This window comes from Maylandia zebra, linkage group LG13 (genome assembly GCF_041146795.1).
Source record: "Maylandia zebra isolate NMK-2024a linkage group LG13, Mzebra_GT3a, whole genome shotgun sequence".
Taxonomy (NCBI): Eukaryota; Metazoa; Chordata; class Actinopteri; order Cichliformes; family Cichlidae; genus Maylandia; species Maylandia zebra.
This window is the reverse complement of record NC_135179.1, coordinates 18,633,993-18,650,356: the sequence shown is the minus strand read 5'-3', so window position 1 is coordinate 18,650,356 and position 16,364 is coordinate 18,633,993. Positions and strand designations below refer to the sequence as shown.

Sequence of the window (16,364 nt, the reverse complement as noted above, 5' to 3'; positions counted from 1 at the left end):
AAGTGAAACGTGTTTTTCACTGAGTGTCACAGTATTTGAATTGAACAAAGAAACAGGAAACGCTTTAGTTTTTATTTCATAGCTTCTCAGGGATTCTAACGTAGAGGGTAAATTATGGGAGAGATGTTTGCATTTCACTCACAAACAGGTTCCACTGGATTTCGGTTCCACCATAGCAACAACACAGAGGGAAAACCTCCAGCTTCCCCATCCCCCTCTTTCTCGCTGTACATCATTCCAGCCCTAACTCGCAACAAAGCAGCATGCAACTCACAAAGAGCTGAGAACATTAAACCTCAAAAAGTAAAACAATCACTTTTCTAAAACTTTCATTTGATATACACAGATTAGCAAAAGCCGTGCTAAGATTGGGTCGACAAAATAAAACTATAACACTTGCACACGGTGTGAATAACCTTCTATTGTTTGTGGTATGTTTTCCCCAGTGTCCCTGACAGTTACACAGCATTGCTTTTAACAGGAAACGTGTCTGTGTGTGATAGTTTATCTGATGCACTGCCTACAAGAAGCACAGTGATACATGAAAAAACAACATTTTACACCAGCACTGTGAGAAATACAGCAGTACCACAATATTTGTTTAGGAAGCTGTGCTGGCTATTTTTAGAATATGCTACTGTACTTAAAAGACTACAGTATAAGCAGAGCAGCAAATTGTTTCCCCAGCGTGTATGACAAATGTCCCTCAGGAACATTTGAGCCTCTGATGATAGAAGGAAAATATGTTGCTGAGCTCCTGCTGAATCTCTGACTTTAGCGGGAGGCATACCCATCATCTCTGCTGCTGCCAGCTGGCGTCTCAAACACAGGGCTAATGCGTTCTCTGGCCTGGCCCACTGGCTCAATAAAAGAAGGACCTCTAATGTATATTCAAAAACAACTTTTACACAGTCCCCATCTCTGTCAGCTTTATTTAACTTTCAAAAGCATCCCAAATCAGATGTGAAATATTCAGAGTGTTCGTAACAATATTAAGCACTTTTAAACCTCGTTTCAAAATCCCGAGGCTGCCTTTGTTTTTTTCACTTGTGAGTTGTTTTCTTACTGTTTTAAATAAGCAGATACTTTTTAATACTAATGTTAATTCCCAACTGATATTTTCAGACTGATTTAGAGGTTTTACAGTAACGTCCTGGAAACGCAGATGCAAATATCATTTACACAGCACTACATAGAAGTACAGAATATATTTATATAGAGAGAACCTGAGGCAGATGCTCATAGAAAGTGATATAGAAAGAATATACAAAATTAGTCAAGGGTGGATCGTCAACCAGGTGGATTTTAGCTCACTGAGAGCCTCAACAATCCCAGGATATCTGCTGGCTTTAAGTTCAATGCGGCAGAACTGTAACCACTCAGTTGCAATGTAAACTGAGGTGATCCTTGCACAGATGCACAGCTTTGTGCTGCACTGTTCACTCCTCCCCTGAGTTGTTAGAAGGCGACAGTACTCCCACCTTCCTTAGTTTCTCAAGCCTCTGCAGGGTCTCCACGATGTCAAACTGCCATTGTTTTACCTGCTGCACTGCTGTCAGTCCTTCCTGTAATCACACTGTCACTTTGTTACCACTGAGGTATGTAGCATGCAGAGTGTTGAGATGTGAGCAAAAACCATGTTAGCGTTTAATATGCAGGCAGTAAATATGCTTTAAAATAGTGGCAATAAAGTGTAATAACAAATATAATGCTTAGATTTAAAAATCCTAGTGGTTTGTGTGTGTAAGGCGGTGGAGGCCTGGTCCCTTTAGTTTGCAAATTAGCAAAAGTTAAAGAGATGAATAGGTGTGACACTGGCATGAAACTGAACGTGACACTTGTGATTATGTCATATGCACCACAGTGTTAATATCTTAGCATGAAGACAGGAAACTGCAAGTACTGTTCAAAGAAAACAGAAGCACATCTAAAGATCACACCTTACATCTTGCTCATTTAAAAAAACAACTCAACCAAAAAACAATGCACCAGTCTGACAGTTTATGAGGTGCTGCTGAACTACATTTCTTGACTTGGATCAAAACTGCCTTTTGTATGAATCAAAAATCAAACTGTCATCATTGTCTCACTTTATTATGAGATAACCAAACTAGCATTGTATTTGCACATATGGAAATCAAAACCGTCCTGTGAACCAGGTTCTTTACATTTTCACACCCATGCTAACCTGCACACTAATGAGAATTAAAGATGGAAAAAAAAACAACTCACATGATTTTTTATTTTTGTGTCAGCTCCTGCAACTATGAGCAGCTTCACTATCTTGTATCTGTTGAGACGCACTGCATCGTGCAGGGCTGTGTCACCTTCCTAAAACCAGGTTTTAAAAAAAGCATTTTTGTTAATGACTTAAATAAACTGTAGAGGTCATGAAGCACAGAAGTGGAGCGGAGTTGCCACCTACCCTGTCCCTGGAGTTGATTAAGGCCCCACAAGACAGCAGGTATTCCACAATGGAGGTGTGGCCTGTTCTCGTGGCAACATGCAGAGGTGTGCTATGCAACTGCAGTACAGACAATGATATAATCTGAGATTGAGGGAATGTGTGCAAACTCGTGTTCAATTAGAGGCTGACTGTGGTCTGGTGCAAATGCAGAGCCCACTAAAATTCACATTTACCTTATCTCTAACATTAAGATCAGCCCCGTGGCTCTTCAGGACTTCGACAACCGTCAGGTTTCCCCCTCTGCAGGCCCAGTGTATGGCCCTAGAGCCCAGCTGAAACACAGTAGGAGCCACCACCCCCCATCCCACCCCCCCAATCCCATCCCATTAGTAGTGCAGGCATCAGGTCACTAGAACCAGGAGCTTTAGTTTGAGAAGATAATCTCACTCAATCCCATCATCATCTTTACAAACCTACAGCGTGCACACACGTCTTACTTGATCTTTTAAGTTGATATCAGCTCCTTTTCCTAAAAGCATTTGGACAACTGGAGCATGTCCTTCCAGGCAGGCGCGGTGGAGTGCTGTCCTCTTCAGCTGGCAAATGTAAATATATTATTAGCTGAGATTTTAGCATGCTATATTTTATTCATGTTTTACTGTGATGCAGGGAGAGCCCTACCTCATCGTGGGCATTTGGGTTCCCACCATCTTCCAGATACCTGTCTATGATATCCAGTTTGCACTCACTGGCTGCGTTCATGAATTCTGCAGTATCCACAGGTTCTATCTGTCCACACAGACACACACAGAGGCGCAGGAGAGGCAGAGGTTCACTTTATACATCTTTGACATGAAGACACAGCTTCTGAAAATCATTCTCACCACTTGCAGCCTGGGCATGAATGTTTTTTTGGTCTTCTTTTTTCTTTTGCCCAGCTCTGAGTTATCCTGTTCTGCACTCAGGTCCAAACTCTCGCCGCACAGGTCCAACGAGATTCTCCCCGTTCTCTCATCTACCTGCAAAATGACGGGAACAATAACAAACACAGTTTGAAAACCTAGATCAGCGAGGGAATGTTGGCTTTGGAAGCAGCGGTGCCAAGCAAGCTATGGGGTGTTGAGAGCCGGGAATGACAGTGTTAATGTCAAAACAAATTCACAGCATAGTGCAAACCAGGCTTGGCCATAGCAATAGAAACATTTCAGATAAAATGCCTCTCATGTGCTGTTCATAGTCACATTTTTGTATTAGTTATCAGATTTAATGTCAAACAAGCACGACACCTGCAACACTTACTCATATGTTTTTAATTTTTCTCATTAAGAACTTTTTGGAATTTTGATATTGTGATAACAACAGAAAAATATACTATATAGTCTGTGCTGGCAGAGAGAGAAAGGGGGTGTCAAACAATTATCATTTTAGGAGTCAACAGGAGAATGACTGCAAAAGCCACAGCAGGAATAAAGCTTTTACCTACCTGGGTTTTCTCTTCTTGTCCTGTCTCATGGTCCATCACACCGGCCCACTGTGCAACGTTTTCCATCCCTGGGGTAAAATATGCAAAAATGCAATAATAATATAGTAATATCGGACAACTAAATGTTCAATAATCTAAAATATAATAGAATAAAACTGTCAGATCATACAGCTTATAGAGAAGTGCTGTTGGGCACAGTGGCTTGATGGCTTCAGTGACTTCAGTGACTTCATGGTGGGACATTGTGTTACTCCGACAAACAGGTGTGTGTGTACTTTGCCGTGTACTTGCCAGACCTACATTCTCGCTCACTCTCTTCCTCTGTCATGCCCACACACACACAAACACACAACCCCCCAAAACACACACACACACACACACACACACACACACACACACACACACACACACACACACACACACACACACACACACACACAAAGAAAAAGACCCTTTAGGCATGTCCTACACAGAGGGTATATTCACTGCATAAGCTCCTGGGTTTACTCCCTCCTGTAGCTGCCACAGTATGCCCTTCTCTTTTACTTCAATATTCCTTTCATAAACATGCTGGTTTGAGGGATTATGCTATTTATAAAGGTTTGATCACTGTCAAGTGATATCTCGATTGGTCACTCAGTCTGTTATTTTGTTTGGTTAATTTTGATAAACTGCATCCAGAATTGCAGGTAGGACCAGTGTGCACTGGGGGAGGGTCTTTAGTTGTTTTCACCTGAGAGAGTCAGGCAGCCGATAGATAAATCAGCAAAGGGCATGGATTTTGTAAATCAACTGCCTTTGTCTGCATACAGTACATGACACAGGGCTGTTTGATAACGGGTTGTGCGGCAGCTACACAAACACTTCTCCTTTTTAGTGCTTAAAACCTTTTAGGTGTACTTCAGTGTTGTATTTACCATGTCTGACACTTCCCCCCTTTCACGTGATGTGTTTGTGCAGATTTTAATTGTATAGACACACACACTCACTTGGTCCCACTCAGTCAGAAATGTTTGCAAATGAGTGACATGTTAATGTTTAACCAGTGACTCTGAAGGAAGTGACAGAGTTCAGACAGATAGGAAGCAGCAGCAGCCATTTTAGCAGAACATAACAATAGATGTTGTTATGTTCTTCTCCTCTCCTCTCACCCATGGAGCTCAGGCAAGGACACAGTTAACAATCAGCTTGTCTTTTATCATCCTGGCTGTGAGTACCGTTGCTTATATTACCCAAATTGATGTTGATCTTGGCTTTTTACTGTGTAAAAACCATTTTAAAAGAGTGTAAGCTCACATTTTTCAGTTAAATTTACTCTAATGTCTATAATTACAGAGGTTTGTATCTGCCATAGAAAGAGTTTAGTTCATGACGTTGCTGTTATAAAGTGGAGATTATGTTCACTGCCGTGAGTTCTGCACTGTGTGTGTTTCAGGTGAAAGTACGAGCACCATGGTAACGCTGAATCGCTTGAGTGTAGCAGACCTGGACGACAGCTCTCAGCAGCTGCCTGAGGCCGCAGACGCGGCAACCCCAAGACCAGCCTTTCACAGGAAGAAAGTGGTCCCAAAGACTGACTCCAGAGATGTTTTTCTCAACAGGTGCAGCACATCTGTAGTACTGCATTTCCTTTGTGGGATATTATCTGTGCTATTTATAACTAACACTATATTTTATTGCATTAAAAAAAAACAATCTGCTGTAAAGAGAGGAGAACCTTTTCTTTAGCCTGATGCTGCTGATCGGATGTTATTTGGCTATTCTGATTCCTGCTTATCTCCCCGCGGACAAGGTGGCAGCTATCAAAGACGACTATCAACAACCCAAAGATATGGTACAGATGCATCTTTGTACATCTTGGCAAGTATTTGAGATGGTTTCTTTCCCTTTCTTTTAGCTTAAATGTTTTTCCCTCTGTTCAGGCCGTACTAAATCGGTCAGCCTCTCTGCTGGCAGGACCTTGTCTGCCTCGCTGGTGTCTAAACCACCTCAAGCACCTGTCTTGTCCTGTTGGCCTCCAAGACATCCCCGTGTTTGTACAGCAGGAGAGGCGTGAGCCATGGAGTCTGTCTCCTCCTCTTGGGTTTCAGGGCATCGAACAGCATCTCGCTGTAGCGCTCGCCACTCTGCCTCAACCTGGCCTGCCTCCATCATTGAAGAGAGAAGGCAGCTGCACGCGATGCGTGGTGGTGGGTAGTGGAGGGATTCTTCATGGGAGCCATCTTGGATCACATATAGATCAGTATGACATCATTATCAGGTATGCATTCCTGTGTCAAGTGGACACCAAAGACAGACTGTGGCGCCTATTTTTAAACTGTTGTGATGGTCGTCATCTCACAGGCTCCATCTGTGTTACCAGGCTGAATAATGCTCCGGTGCATGGCTTTGAGAGAGATGTTGGTTCGAGGACAACCATCCGCCTGACGTACCCAGAGGGAGCACCTCACTCCTCAAACGAGTACAGAAAGACTAGCATATTTGCTGTGGTGGTCTTTAAGAGCCTCGATTTAGACTGGCTTACTTCTGTGATCACCAAACAACCTCTGGTAAGGCCACATCACAAGATCCTCCACTGCACACGGAAAGGGCATATTGCACACACAAGCATCACAGAAAGTCATGTAGCAATGGCACTATACTATACATATACACCCTATATCTCCTTTTATTTTTATTTTTCAATAGAGCTTCTGGTCCAAAATGTGGTTCTGGAAGGAAGTTGTGGATCATATCCCCCTGACACCAGAGAGCTTCAAGATCGTCCACCCAGAGATTATTCACAAGATGGGCCAAGTTATAGAGAAATATGAACTGAACCAGAGAAATGTGAGTTTCTATGAATGAATAATCTGTGGACATTAATGACTGTGCAAATAACAAAATTACTTTCACTTAAAATCATAAACTCACAGCCGTTAGGAGGGCTTTTGCTATTATGCTGAAACGGGACTGAACTTATGTTGCAAACTACGTCACAGGTCGTTTTTTTTTCCTCCCCAAGAACATATTGCCAACAATTGGTGCTACTGGAGTGGTGATGGCTTTGCAGATGTGCGACCAGGTGAGCCTGGCTGGGTTTGGGTATGACATGCAGCACCCCGAGGCCAGGCTTCATTATTATGAGGCCATACGCATGGACACAATGAAGTCTCAAGTAAGTTTAGCTTAATGATCAAAGCAGTGGCAAGGAGGCGTCTGAGCTTCATGCTTCGACTCATTTTTCTCCCTATGATTATATCCAGGTGGTGCATGATGTAACTGCTGAAAAACTCTTCTTGAAGGACCTGGTGGCTGCAGGAGTAGTGACTGACCTAACAGGAGGGGTATGAGTCAAAGATTGGTGATATACAGAACTGAAGAACCCTACACACTGCAGACTGATTCTAAAATGCTCACAGCATCATGTGGTTAACTGATTGCTGAGCACATTTAACTTCAAGTGACGGTAGAGGCTAATTTTTCTCATTACAATTCAATGAACATGTTAAATCACTGGATCCTGTTCTGTAATTGTGATAGGAGAAGCTAAATTGTGCTACCACACAGAAACGTGATGGTCTGGGTTCACACTGTACTATTTCAACTGAGTTTACAACAATTTAATAAACATAAAACATAAGAATATGAGACTACTGATTGTTTTTTCTCAAAAATTATTTCTCGTTTATTAAGACAGACAAACCATAATTACTATTACTATGTTTCCTTCATACATCTTATTACGCTGCCATTAGTAAAGGCAAAAAAAAGGGACAATAGCTGCATTTCTTAAAAACAAACCAAAAAACAAACCAAAAATCAGCCACAAATTTTAAAAAGAAAAAAAAATCTCAGTAAAATGATACAAATATTTAGATTAATAATAAATAAGAAATAAGTCAAATACATATTTTTAAGAACATATTAAAATACCCAAAAATTAGGAAGTGGAACATGCTTCATAAAAGACGAGGTGTGTACAGCGCACAGTGGGGTTTGATTTATCTAATCAGAAATCAAAGTGCTTTCAATAAATAATTTTGGGTCTTAGGATTTTTAAACACAATACAAAAATACACTGACAATGAAACAGATGCAGAACACAACATGTAAAATAAGAGTTGTTTTTTTTGTTCTTGGCTACTCTGACCCACTGTGAGAGTGTGGGTCTGTCTACAGCAGTGGGTTGCGTGAGGGCTCCCATAATTTGCTTGCCAGCTGCCTGCAGTGCTGGAGGATGATCTCAGTGGGGATGACTCCCAGGTGAACTGTTAGGAGCTCGTAGCATTTCACTGTCTCGCCCGGGTGATTCTTACTATAGTACCGCAGCAGCTTCCTGCAACATGCATCGCTTTGTTTAGTCAGGAGAACGAATTAAAGAAAATATTTCTATCACACCAGGCTGGTTACCTGTAGTAATTCTGAGCAAGCATCCCGATAGGGGCGGAGTCATCGGGCATGATGGGTATGTCTTTTGCCTCCAACTTGAAGCCCTGATTGAAGAGGTATACAAATTGAATTATAGGCTTTTTTGCTGTTTCAGGCTGTTAAATTTGTTTTTATGGATAACAGAACAAAGTACAGCAGTGACTTACAGTTTCATTTTCAAACCAGAGAAAGTAGCAGAAGTAGAAATCTCCATCACGTAATGTTAGAGTGGAGTAACCCTTCTGAAGATAGTGCCGTGTTGTGCTGACCAGGCTCCACATCTTCAGTATGGATTAGAAAAAAGAAATGACAAAAATATGCATACTGTGATTATCCACACGCTGTCTTATGCACAGCCCAATGTACGATGAACATGAGGCTACAGACAGCTGGCCTAATTTATCACAACACTAGGAAAGAGTCGACACATAAACTCACCACCACACATGAAACAAAACTATCTGTACATGTTTGACTTCCAAGAAGTCAGACTTTGTCGTTTTTTGAGTAATAGGTCTCCAGGCTTTCTGAAGGTCTTTCAAAGCTTTTCTTTGATATTGCCTGCCTTTTCACCAATTTTCAGTCCAGTCCTTGCACCTGACCATTTGCAGAGTGATATAAAAAAGGCACCTACCACAAAAGAAGAATTAATGTTGTGTCTAGACGTAACAGAAAACTTAGCAAAAGGCTTACTTCAAATTCCTTACTACCTTTGGCACTTTGTTACTAGCAGCCTGTTCCACAAACACACAGTTTGCTGACATTTCTTTAGTTGAGTCTAGGAAAAATGCCAAAGATGACATAGCTTGATAGACATAAAATTGTATTTTTGAACCAACAATGTGATTCCCAAAAAGCTATTAGCTGAAAACTTGTCATATCCTTAAAAATGTAACTGAAAACTGAACAAGTGAAGGCCAAAAAAGAAATGGCAGGCCTAAAACCCAGCAGATGAACAGAAAATGGAAAACATTCCTGCAAAGACCTGACACAGCAACTGAGAAATGCATCTGACCATTAGGTCTACTGTTCACTGAAGAGAGAAATTGACTGAAGTAGGGCAACAGATCTTATCGAGTGAGGAATTCAAATTTGACATTTTTTGTTCAAATAATCATCAATATGTACAGAGATGAGACGAGTAGAACAGTCGAGTGTCTACAGTTAGCTACAGCTACTCTATTTCCATCTATGTTTGGACACATTCCAATAAATCAATTTACCCATTTCCCATTTCCCCAGCAAAATAGAAAGAAATGACGAGGGGGCTATTGACTTCTATACTTTACCCCAAAACAAATAAGATGTAGTTCTAGTTTTAGTGACCTTGTTTTTGATATACTGAGCCACTGGTCCCTTCCCCAGCTCAGACGTGGTCCGCTCTGTGATGCTGAGTGATGGCGCTATCATTTGTCCGCTTGATCGGTCCACACAGATAAAGTGGACGAGGCCTGGGAAATCCTCCAGGTAAGTGAGATTAATCAGTTAAGATTAATACGCTCAGCATAACAATGGGTTTGTTTTTTGGGTTTTTTAAGTGTATGTATGTTGTTAAAAACCATAAAAATACAAAATATTCTTTTACAAATATTACAAATTATGCTTTGTAGAAAACAATTGCAGAGAAATTAGACAAAACAGGACATCACAGAGTTGCTGCACTGAGAGGATATGAGACCATGGTGATGTTCCTCTTGCTTTTCACTAACAGGAAGTCCTTCCAGTCCATCAGCTGCTCCCTTAGAGAGTGAGACAAAGATAGGAAGACAAAGAGGATACAGACAAAACAATGAAGGACGAGGTTGCACAGTGTCAAAATAAAAAAATGAAGTCAAGTTGGCAAGCCTAAAATATAACAACGAAAATAGTAGCTGACAGACACTCACTGCACCATGGTCTGGGCCCGCTCTCGCAGGCCAGGGGAGAGATGACGAGGAGTGTCGTCTGGTCCAGAGTCAGACAGAAAACACTGTCGGTATATGCCACACAGTTGGGTCTTCATGTTCTTGCACCACAGGATAAGACTGCAACATAAACAGACATTTAAAGCCTCACAGGGTCATCAAACTGTCTTGCTGTCATTTGGCCAGCAGAGGGCAGTAAGAGACTTACTCTCTGCTGAACCCAGGCCCTCCTCTGGAGAAGGCCCGGTTTTTGAATTCGGTCCAGACATTTTGCAACTGTGAGGACTGGTTAGAAGAAGAAAAGACAAAAAAAGAAGAAAAAGATTTGATTGGATCATGTGCAAACATTCTGTGTTTCTGTGATAACAAATGAGGATTAAAGTCAGTTTTTTGACTTGGGTGTTTGTGGCAAAGGCAGACGAGTGCTGAGGAAGTGTAGAAGAATACAGCCACTCAACGCAAAAGCACAACAACACACAAAAACAAACCTGTATCCCATTCAGTGCCAGGGTTTTAAGGAATTTATCCAGCTTGCTGCGCACTTCATGCATAGGCTGGCCTCTTGTGGAACCTCCTTGGCCTTCATTTAAGCGCTTCTCCAGTTTGGCAAAGGCTTCCCAAAATGTATACACAGACATGGCTACTCCACTGTGTGGAAACTGACACAGATGACACAGATAAATATGAAAAAAAATGAACTGTTTAAACAACTGAGCAAAAATATATTTAGATGCTGTGAACACTTCATGGCACAGAGGTTAAATAGATGTATCTCCAAATAAGTCAAAAAGACTCCCCCTACTGGCCACAAACAACAATATGTCTGTGCGCACATACTGTAAACAAGCAAATTACTGCACATATAGACTGTACGCGACTTCATATGGAGTCACTAATACACACATTGTTTGCTTGTTGGTATTCACAAACCTTAGTTAGCAGAACTAGTGTGATGCCAGGCCACAGTTTGAGACAGTACATGGAGTGAGGCATCATGGGATAGAGGCCATCTTTTTGCGAGACCTCTAAGAAGACTTTGTGAGGGGTTGCTGGATCAGGTGGATAAACTTCTAGAGTACTCAAGCTGTCCTCTGCCATCTGAATACAGTGTGTTTCACATTGTGTCAGGGTAACACACAAACAGAAAGCTGTTTACTTTGTTTACAAATGTATTCTCACCTGGATGTCTGGGTCTACAAACTCAAACACAGGAGTGCTTCCCCTCACTGGCTTTTCTGGTGATGTGAAAAATAAAGAAACAAATGACAAAGAACATGCTCTGCACACTTAACATGACTTAATCTGGTCACAGATACAGTTTGAGAAGTAGGAATCTGCATTTTGTATCTACTCGGTTTTATCCTTGTCTGTTAAAATCTGTTTGATGATCTGAACACAAAAGCTCTACTCAACAACCCACCTGAACTGCTTGAGTCTTTGTCTGTAGGTGAGGGCTCTGGGGTGTAAAAACTTTCATGGCCAGAACCAGATGTACTATCAATATCCTTCAGGCAAAGTGCACAGAAAGAGAGAATAAACACTCAGTAACAACATGCTTTGTCGGTGCTGTTTGAGAGGCTGTCACCACTTTGTACCTCTGGACTTGGGTCATCCACATCCACGTTGCTAGGATACATATTCTGTGCCATGATGATGAGGGCCAGGAGGTCTGAGGTGCTGAGTATACTTGCATTGCGACTAGAAAGAAATAGATGGTTGTAGCCATTACCATGTTGAATTGTAAAAAGTAAAAAAGGTAGGTATGAGTATATGAACTGTAAGTACAGGTGATATACGAGAAGGGTGTAAGCTATAAAAATAATGTGACAGGTTTATAGAAACATCTGTACCTGGAGTAGAAAGCGAGCAGTTTGGTGTGAACCAGGATGAAGGCATGCAGCACCTCCTCTCCTCCTCTCTCTACGCTGCTGTTGATCTGCTGAACCAAACGGCGCTCCAGGAATTCGATGCACTGCTCACACAGTGTGGGGTGGATCAGCCTCTCCACCGCCTAACAGAGTGATGATGGTGATTTTTAAATAAGATTTTAAAGAGTTTTTTTTTTTTTTTAAAAGAAAGAAAAAGTCTATTTTCTAATCTGTACTAAGTGAGAAAGAACCACACCTCCACTAAGAAGCTCTGATCATTCTCTCGGAGGTGGCTGTAGGTCTCCAGCAGACTCTGGAGATGCTTCCACAGTCTCAGCCTTTGCTCCGTGTCCCGGGCGCGCAGTCTGGTGACGAGCAACATATGCTCATACTAAACCTCATGCTGTATTAAAAGCCAATGATAAACAGACAAAATGTCTTACTCTTTCCTGAGGAGGTTCCCACTGAGGGTCACCATGCCAAACAAAACTTCAATCATCTTATTCATCACGTAGATTTTCCTCCTTAGATCCTCCTCCTTTTCCTCGCCGTCTCCATTCACAGCAATGTACAGGCACTCATCAAACTGTAGACACAAAATACCCTAATAAATGTGGTTTTGCCCCAAGCGAATGAATGAGCTGGAAAATAAAGTGAAGGCGGTTGTCTTCTGCTCTTTGATTTCTCTAAGCGATAAAGGGTTTACACAAGAAAGAGCTAAAAGGCTGCTGACGCTGAGTGGACCTGAAACATGTCAAGTGCTTGGACTCGATAACTGCATCATGCGCGGCAGGAGGATAAAGCCTTAACAAGACTCACATGATAAAACATGCTGCTTCACAGAGACAAAGGCCTGCATTTAGGTGCTGTTGCTGAAGCCTGATTGCTTTACAGATCAGAAATCTTCAAACAAGGTCAAGAGAAATTAGAGTCATAGCACAATTTTTAGATAACTTAGGAACTTGTGCAGGGGGATGAAGACAGTTTTTTCTGTGTATGGCGGGTGCTACCTGGTGTAGTACGTAGATGTGGTTGTTTTCTGTCGTGAAAGATGTGTAGCTGTCAGCCTCTGTCACCATGGTGCTGAAGGAGATGATGATGGGAGCAAACAGAGTGCTGATGCTGTCCTCAAAGGCCGGAAACTGGGAGAGAAAAAAAGCAAACGATCAACTCATTTTAACACGTACAGGAAACAAGTTCAAAAGCACATGCAGAGTGTCTGCTGAATACAGCTTTCTTCAACTTTACCTCGTGGCCTTCCTCTTGAGACGCTCCATACTGTTTCTGGATATTCTGCTGAAATTCCAAGTCAGTCCAGTAGAAGAGCATTTCAGCACTCTCACTTGCTATCAGCAAGCACTTCATCTGGACTACAGATGCGTTCCTGTCCTTTTTTAATGCGGTGTCCTATTTTACTCCAACTTCTCCACACGCATTAGGCTGTAAAAAAAAATAATGTTAAAAGTACTGAGGTGAAAGACATAAAACAGAGTCCGGGGAGGAATTTTGTGAAGCACAAAGGACTGACTTGATACTATTCACACAGCTAAGGCATGCCCAAAAGGAAGATGTTAAAATCTTGAAACACGATTAAACAGTCCTCAGATTTCCATTTTATTGTTCCAGCATTTAGAGCACAAGTTTGAAAAATCTAAAAAAAGAAAAAAAAAGAAAGATCACATCATTTTTTCATAAGTATTGATCTGAAAGCATGTCTGTGTAAGCATGCATTTATATTTGATTAGCTTACAGAAGCAGTTCTCAGTTTGCAGGACTGGCCTCCTGATGGGGCTTAAAGCCACTGCAGGTAGGTGTGGACAACCAGGTGGCAAGAATATAGAGCAGAATGAATGATATATTCTTATATTGTTGATGACTGTAATAGAAAATGTTGGAGAACTAGTGACTTATGAAAAGGTTGCCAAATAGACCCTGACTGATATATTGGTGGGGCCGATATTAGCCATTAGCAAGTATATCGATGTCGGCATTGTAATACCCGAAACACCCTTCAACCATGGTGCGTTTCCCATTACAGAAAACTTGATCAGGTAGTAGCATGTGTGTGAATAAAGAAGGCATTGTCAATGCAAAAGCCATCATCAAGTGAAAAATCTTAGTTAATGGAGCTTCAATACCACAATTCAATGTGGAAATAGTTAAATAAAGAGCAAAGCCTCCGTTTTAACACAGAGGAATATGAAGCTAGTCAGTCTGGGTCATGACGCTTATTTTGAAAAACAGGACTGTTTCATGGGGCTGAAAAAAAATCCACCCATATATCAGATTTTTAAATAAACAAATATTGCTATTTGTATCGACCTAAAAATCCTATATTATTAGGAAATTAGGGATACTTGTTTAAAAAAAATCATTATAGATTATAGGTACAGAAATTAATGACACTTGTATCTCTGTAGCATCTTTGGTATAAAGATCACGACTAGCTCAGTGACACTGAGTCATTGTAACAGTATTATTATTGTGAATACATTTGCCACAGGAGTAACCGAAAGCAAGGAAATAAGCCTTCTCCTAGGCTCTGTTGCTTCCTGGCCTAAAGTAGGTAGACTCTGATAGTATATTAATGACGATATTCAGGCTCAGAGGCAGGAAAAAAGTAAGATCGGGAGCATAAATACCAAAATGTCCACCCTTGTTCACAAAGGTCCTTCTCCTCAACAAAAGATTTAAATAATGTTTGTAATTGTGGTGAGAGCAACACAGTGAGTGTACAGATGGGGTAACGACAGCTTTGAAACAGAAAGGATCCTTAGGGGCTCAGATCTTTGAAACATAACAAACAATCTTTTCTTCTCTTTCTTTTTATGTTTTGGCTGGTTTTTGTACATCTAACGCATATTTAATTAATATCTCATGATAGCCAGTTGGGCAAAAGTTGTGAGAAAGGCAGAAAAATCTGATTTGCAAATCTTTTGCAAACCCATAGACTAAAAACGTGCAGTCAGAAACACCTGATGTAACCATGAGCAGCTTCTCTTTTTTCATGGAGCTCCGATCCGTGCATTCACATCCCGTGTTTTACTAAAAGCCTTCCCTCTTTTACAAAACTTTTAACTTCCTCCATACACAGTCTGCTGATCCACAAACGTAGTGACCAAAGTTACAACTCGTATCACCGCAAATCACTCACACTTTTCTGCGCCGGATAACTCCAGCATCCCAGTCCAGTGTCTCCGTTGTCCTATCAATCAGCCCTCCTCAGTTTTCCGGGCCGTTTGGGGACGTTTTCATAGCGGGTTACAGTTTCAACCCAAGCTGCCTTCTTCCTTCCGCGCTGCAGCGCGACACCAGCGTTCAGTCATGTGACTTCAGGCAGGAAGTTTGCTGGTGTGAAAAGAGCTGGAGCTGTCAAACTATCGAGGAGAAGCGCTCGTCAGACTGCTGCTGTTAAGGAGCTCGTGTTAAGTGGAAGCTCCTCGAAGTGGGTTACCCCTCGGGGAGCCCGATGATCAGTGAGGCAGGAAAAAGTCATGTGCTGGTGCATAAAGTGGCCCACATGACTAGGAGAGCTATGCTGTATAATAGCTGGTATTTGTGGCATGCAGCTGCATGATTGAGACTGAGATTAGAAGCGTACTCGTGCCCGCTTTCTTGGTTTGACATTTAGTGCAAATCTGTTTGCCTGTTGTAGTAAAGCTTCGGGATTTGTATGGAAGCTACTCAGAAAATGGCAAATCTTTGACGTGTACAGAGGAAAAAATATTGAAATTAATTAATTGGATGTATTATATTGTAGTGGTGGTGGTGGGGGAGTCACAGTGTTTGGCAAATGTATGAAAGTTTATTTATGTGATTAATACTGCAAAAGGCCTGGTGTTCATTCCAAGTCAGACTTTCGCATTTGGGAGCTGTTGCTGTCCACCAAATGGAATCCTAGGAGGAGTGAGTGCAAGAGAAACAGGTAGTTGTACTGCAAAATCAGAACAGTTCCACCAGAGAGCGAGTGGTGCTGAAATCAAAGATGTTTGCTACATTCAGAGGGAAAAAGAAAACACTGAGCAGCATTAAAAACCAACCCCCCCCCCCCCCCCCCCAAAAAAAAAAAACCCTAACCCGTTCTGGACACCCATGCAAGACAACATTGTTGGATGATAGCAGGATGCTTTCCATGGTAAAGAGAAAGGCTTTTACAATATCTACCCAGTTTAAGAACACTCCCCAGCTTCCCTTTCAGTTCATTCACTAGAATGTGCAAATCAGAGATCAGCCTAGAAAAGCCAGATTAGGCTTTTCATACCTAAAAAGCTATTCAACATTTCATCTGGATA

The 16,364-nt window shown here is 41.6% G+C and overlaps 3 protein-coding genes across 4 annotated transcripts; 1 reads left to right on the top strand and 2 right to left on the bottom strand.

The window, feature by feature from the left end:
• Positions 1 to 863: 863 nt before the first annotated feature.
• On the bottom strand, positions 864 to 3,956 carry ankrd2 (ankyrin repeat domain 2 (stretch responsive muscle)). The gene is made up of 8 exons (XM_014409109.2): positions 3,891 to 3,956; positions 3,292 to 3,426; positions 3,089 to 3,196; positions 2,905 to 3,003; positions 2,641 to 2,739; positions 2,426 to 2,524; positions 2,233 to 2,331; positions 864 to 1,565 (listed from the first exon to the last, which is right to left on the bottom strand). The coding sequence occupies exons 1-8, from the start codon at positions 3,954 to 3,956 to the stop codon at positions 1,440 to 1,442; spliced, it is 831 nt and encodes a 276-aa protein (XP_014264595.2). The 3' UTR covers positions 864 to 1,439.
• Positions 3,957 to 4,965: 1,009 nt separating this feature from the next.
• Positions 4,966 to 7,520, top strand: st3gal7 (ST3 beta-galactoside alpha-2,3-sialyltransferase 7). The gene is made up of 8 exons (XM_004555819.5): positions 4,966 to 5,099; positions 5,326 to 5,491; positions 5,598 to 5,724; positions 5,813 to 6,150; positions 6,253 to 6,439; positions 6,579 to 6,719; positions 6,895 to 7,047; positions 7,136 to 7,520. Exons 2-8 carry the CDS (start codon positions 5,343 to 5,345, stop codon positions 7,220 to 7,222), a joined length of 1,182 nt encoding a protein of 393 aa, XP_004555876.2. The 5' UTR covers positions 4,966 to 5,099; positions 5,326 to 5,342; the 3' UTR covers positions 7,223 to 7,520.
• An 18-nt stretch (positions 7,521 to 7,538) lies between these two features.
• On the bottom strand, positions 7,539 to 15,518 carry hps1 (HPS1 biogenesis of lysosomal organelles complex 3 subunit 1). Of its 2 annotated transcripts, none has more exons than XM_076891687.1 (18): positions 15,227 to 15,518; positions 13,321 to 13,512; positions 13,083 to 13,214; positions 12,516 to 12,658; positions 12,329 to 12,437; positions 12,055 to 12,215; positions 11,800 to 11,902; positions 11,625 to 11,709; positions 11,384 to 11,439; positions 11,135 to 11,302; positions 10,693 to 10,863; positions 10,413 to 10,489; positions 10,187 to 10,324; positions 9,975 to 10,039; positions 9,627 to 9,772; positions 8,468 to 8,581; positions 8,283 to 8,365; positions 7,539 to 8,208 (listed from the first exon to the last, which is right to left on the bottom strand). In XM_076891687.1, the coding sequence occupies exons 2-18, from the start codon at positions 13,435 to 13,437 to the stop codon at positions 8,046 to 8,048; spliced, it is 2,031 nt and encodes a 676-aa protein (XP_076747802.1). In that variant the 5' UTR covers positions 13,438 to 13,512; positions 15,227 to 15,518; the 3' UTR covers positions 7,539 to 8,045. The 2 variants fall into 2 exon arrangements, with proteins under 2 accessions (XP_076747802.1, XP_076747803.1); XM_076891688.1 differs by lacking the exon at positions 15,227 to 15,518 and adding an exon at positions 13,601 to 13,701.
• Positions 15,519 to 16,364: the final 846 nt, after the last annotated feature.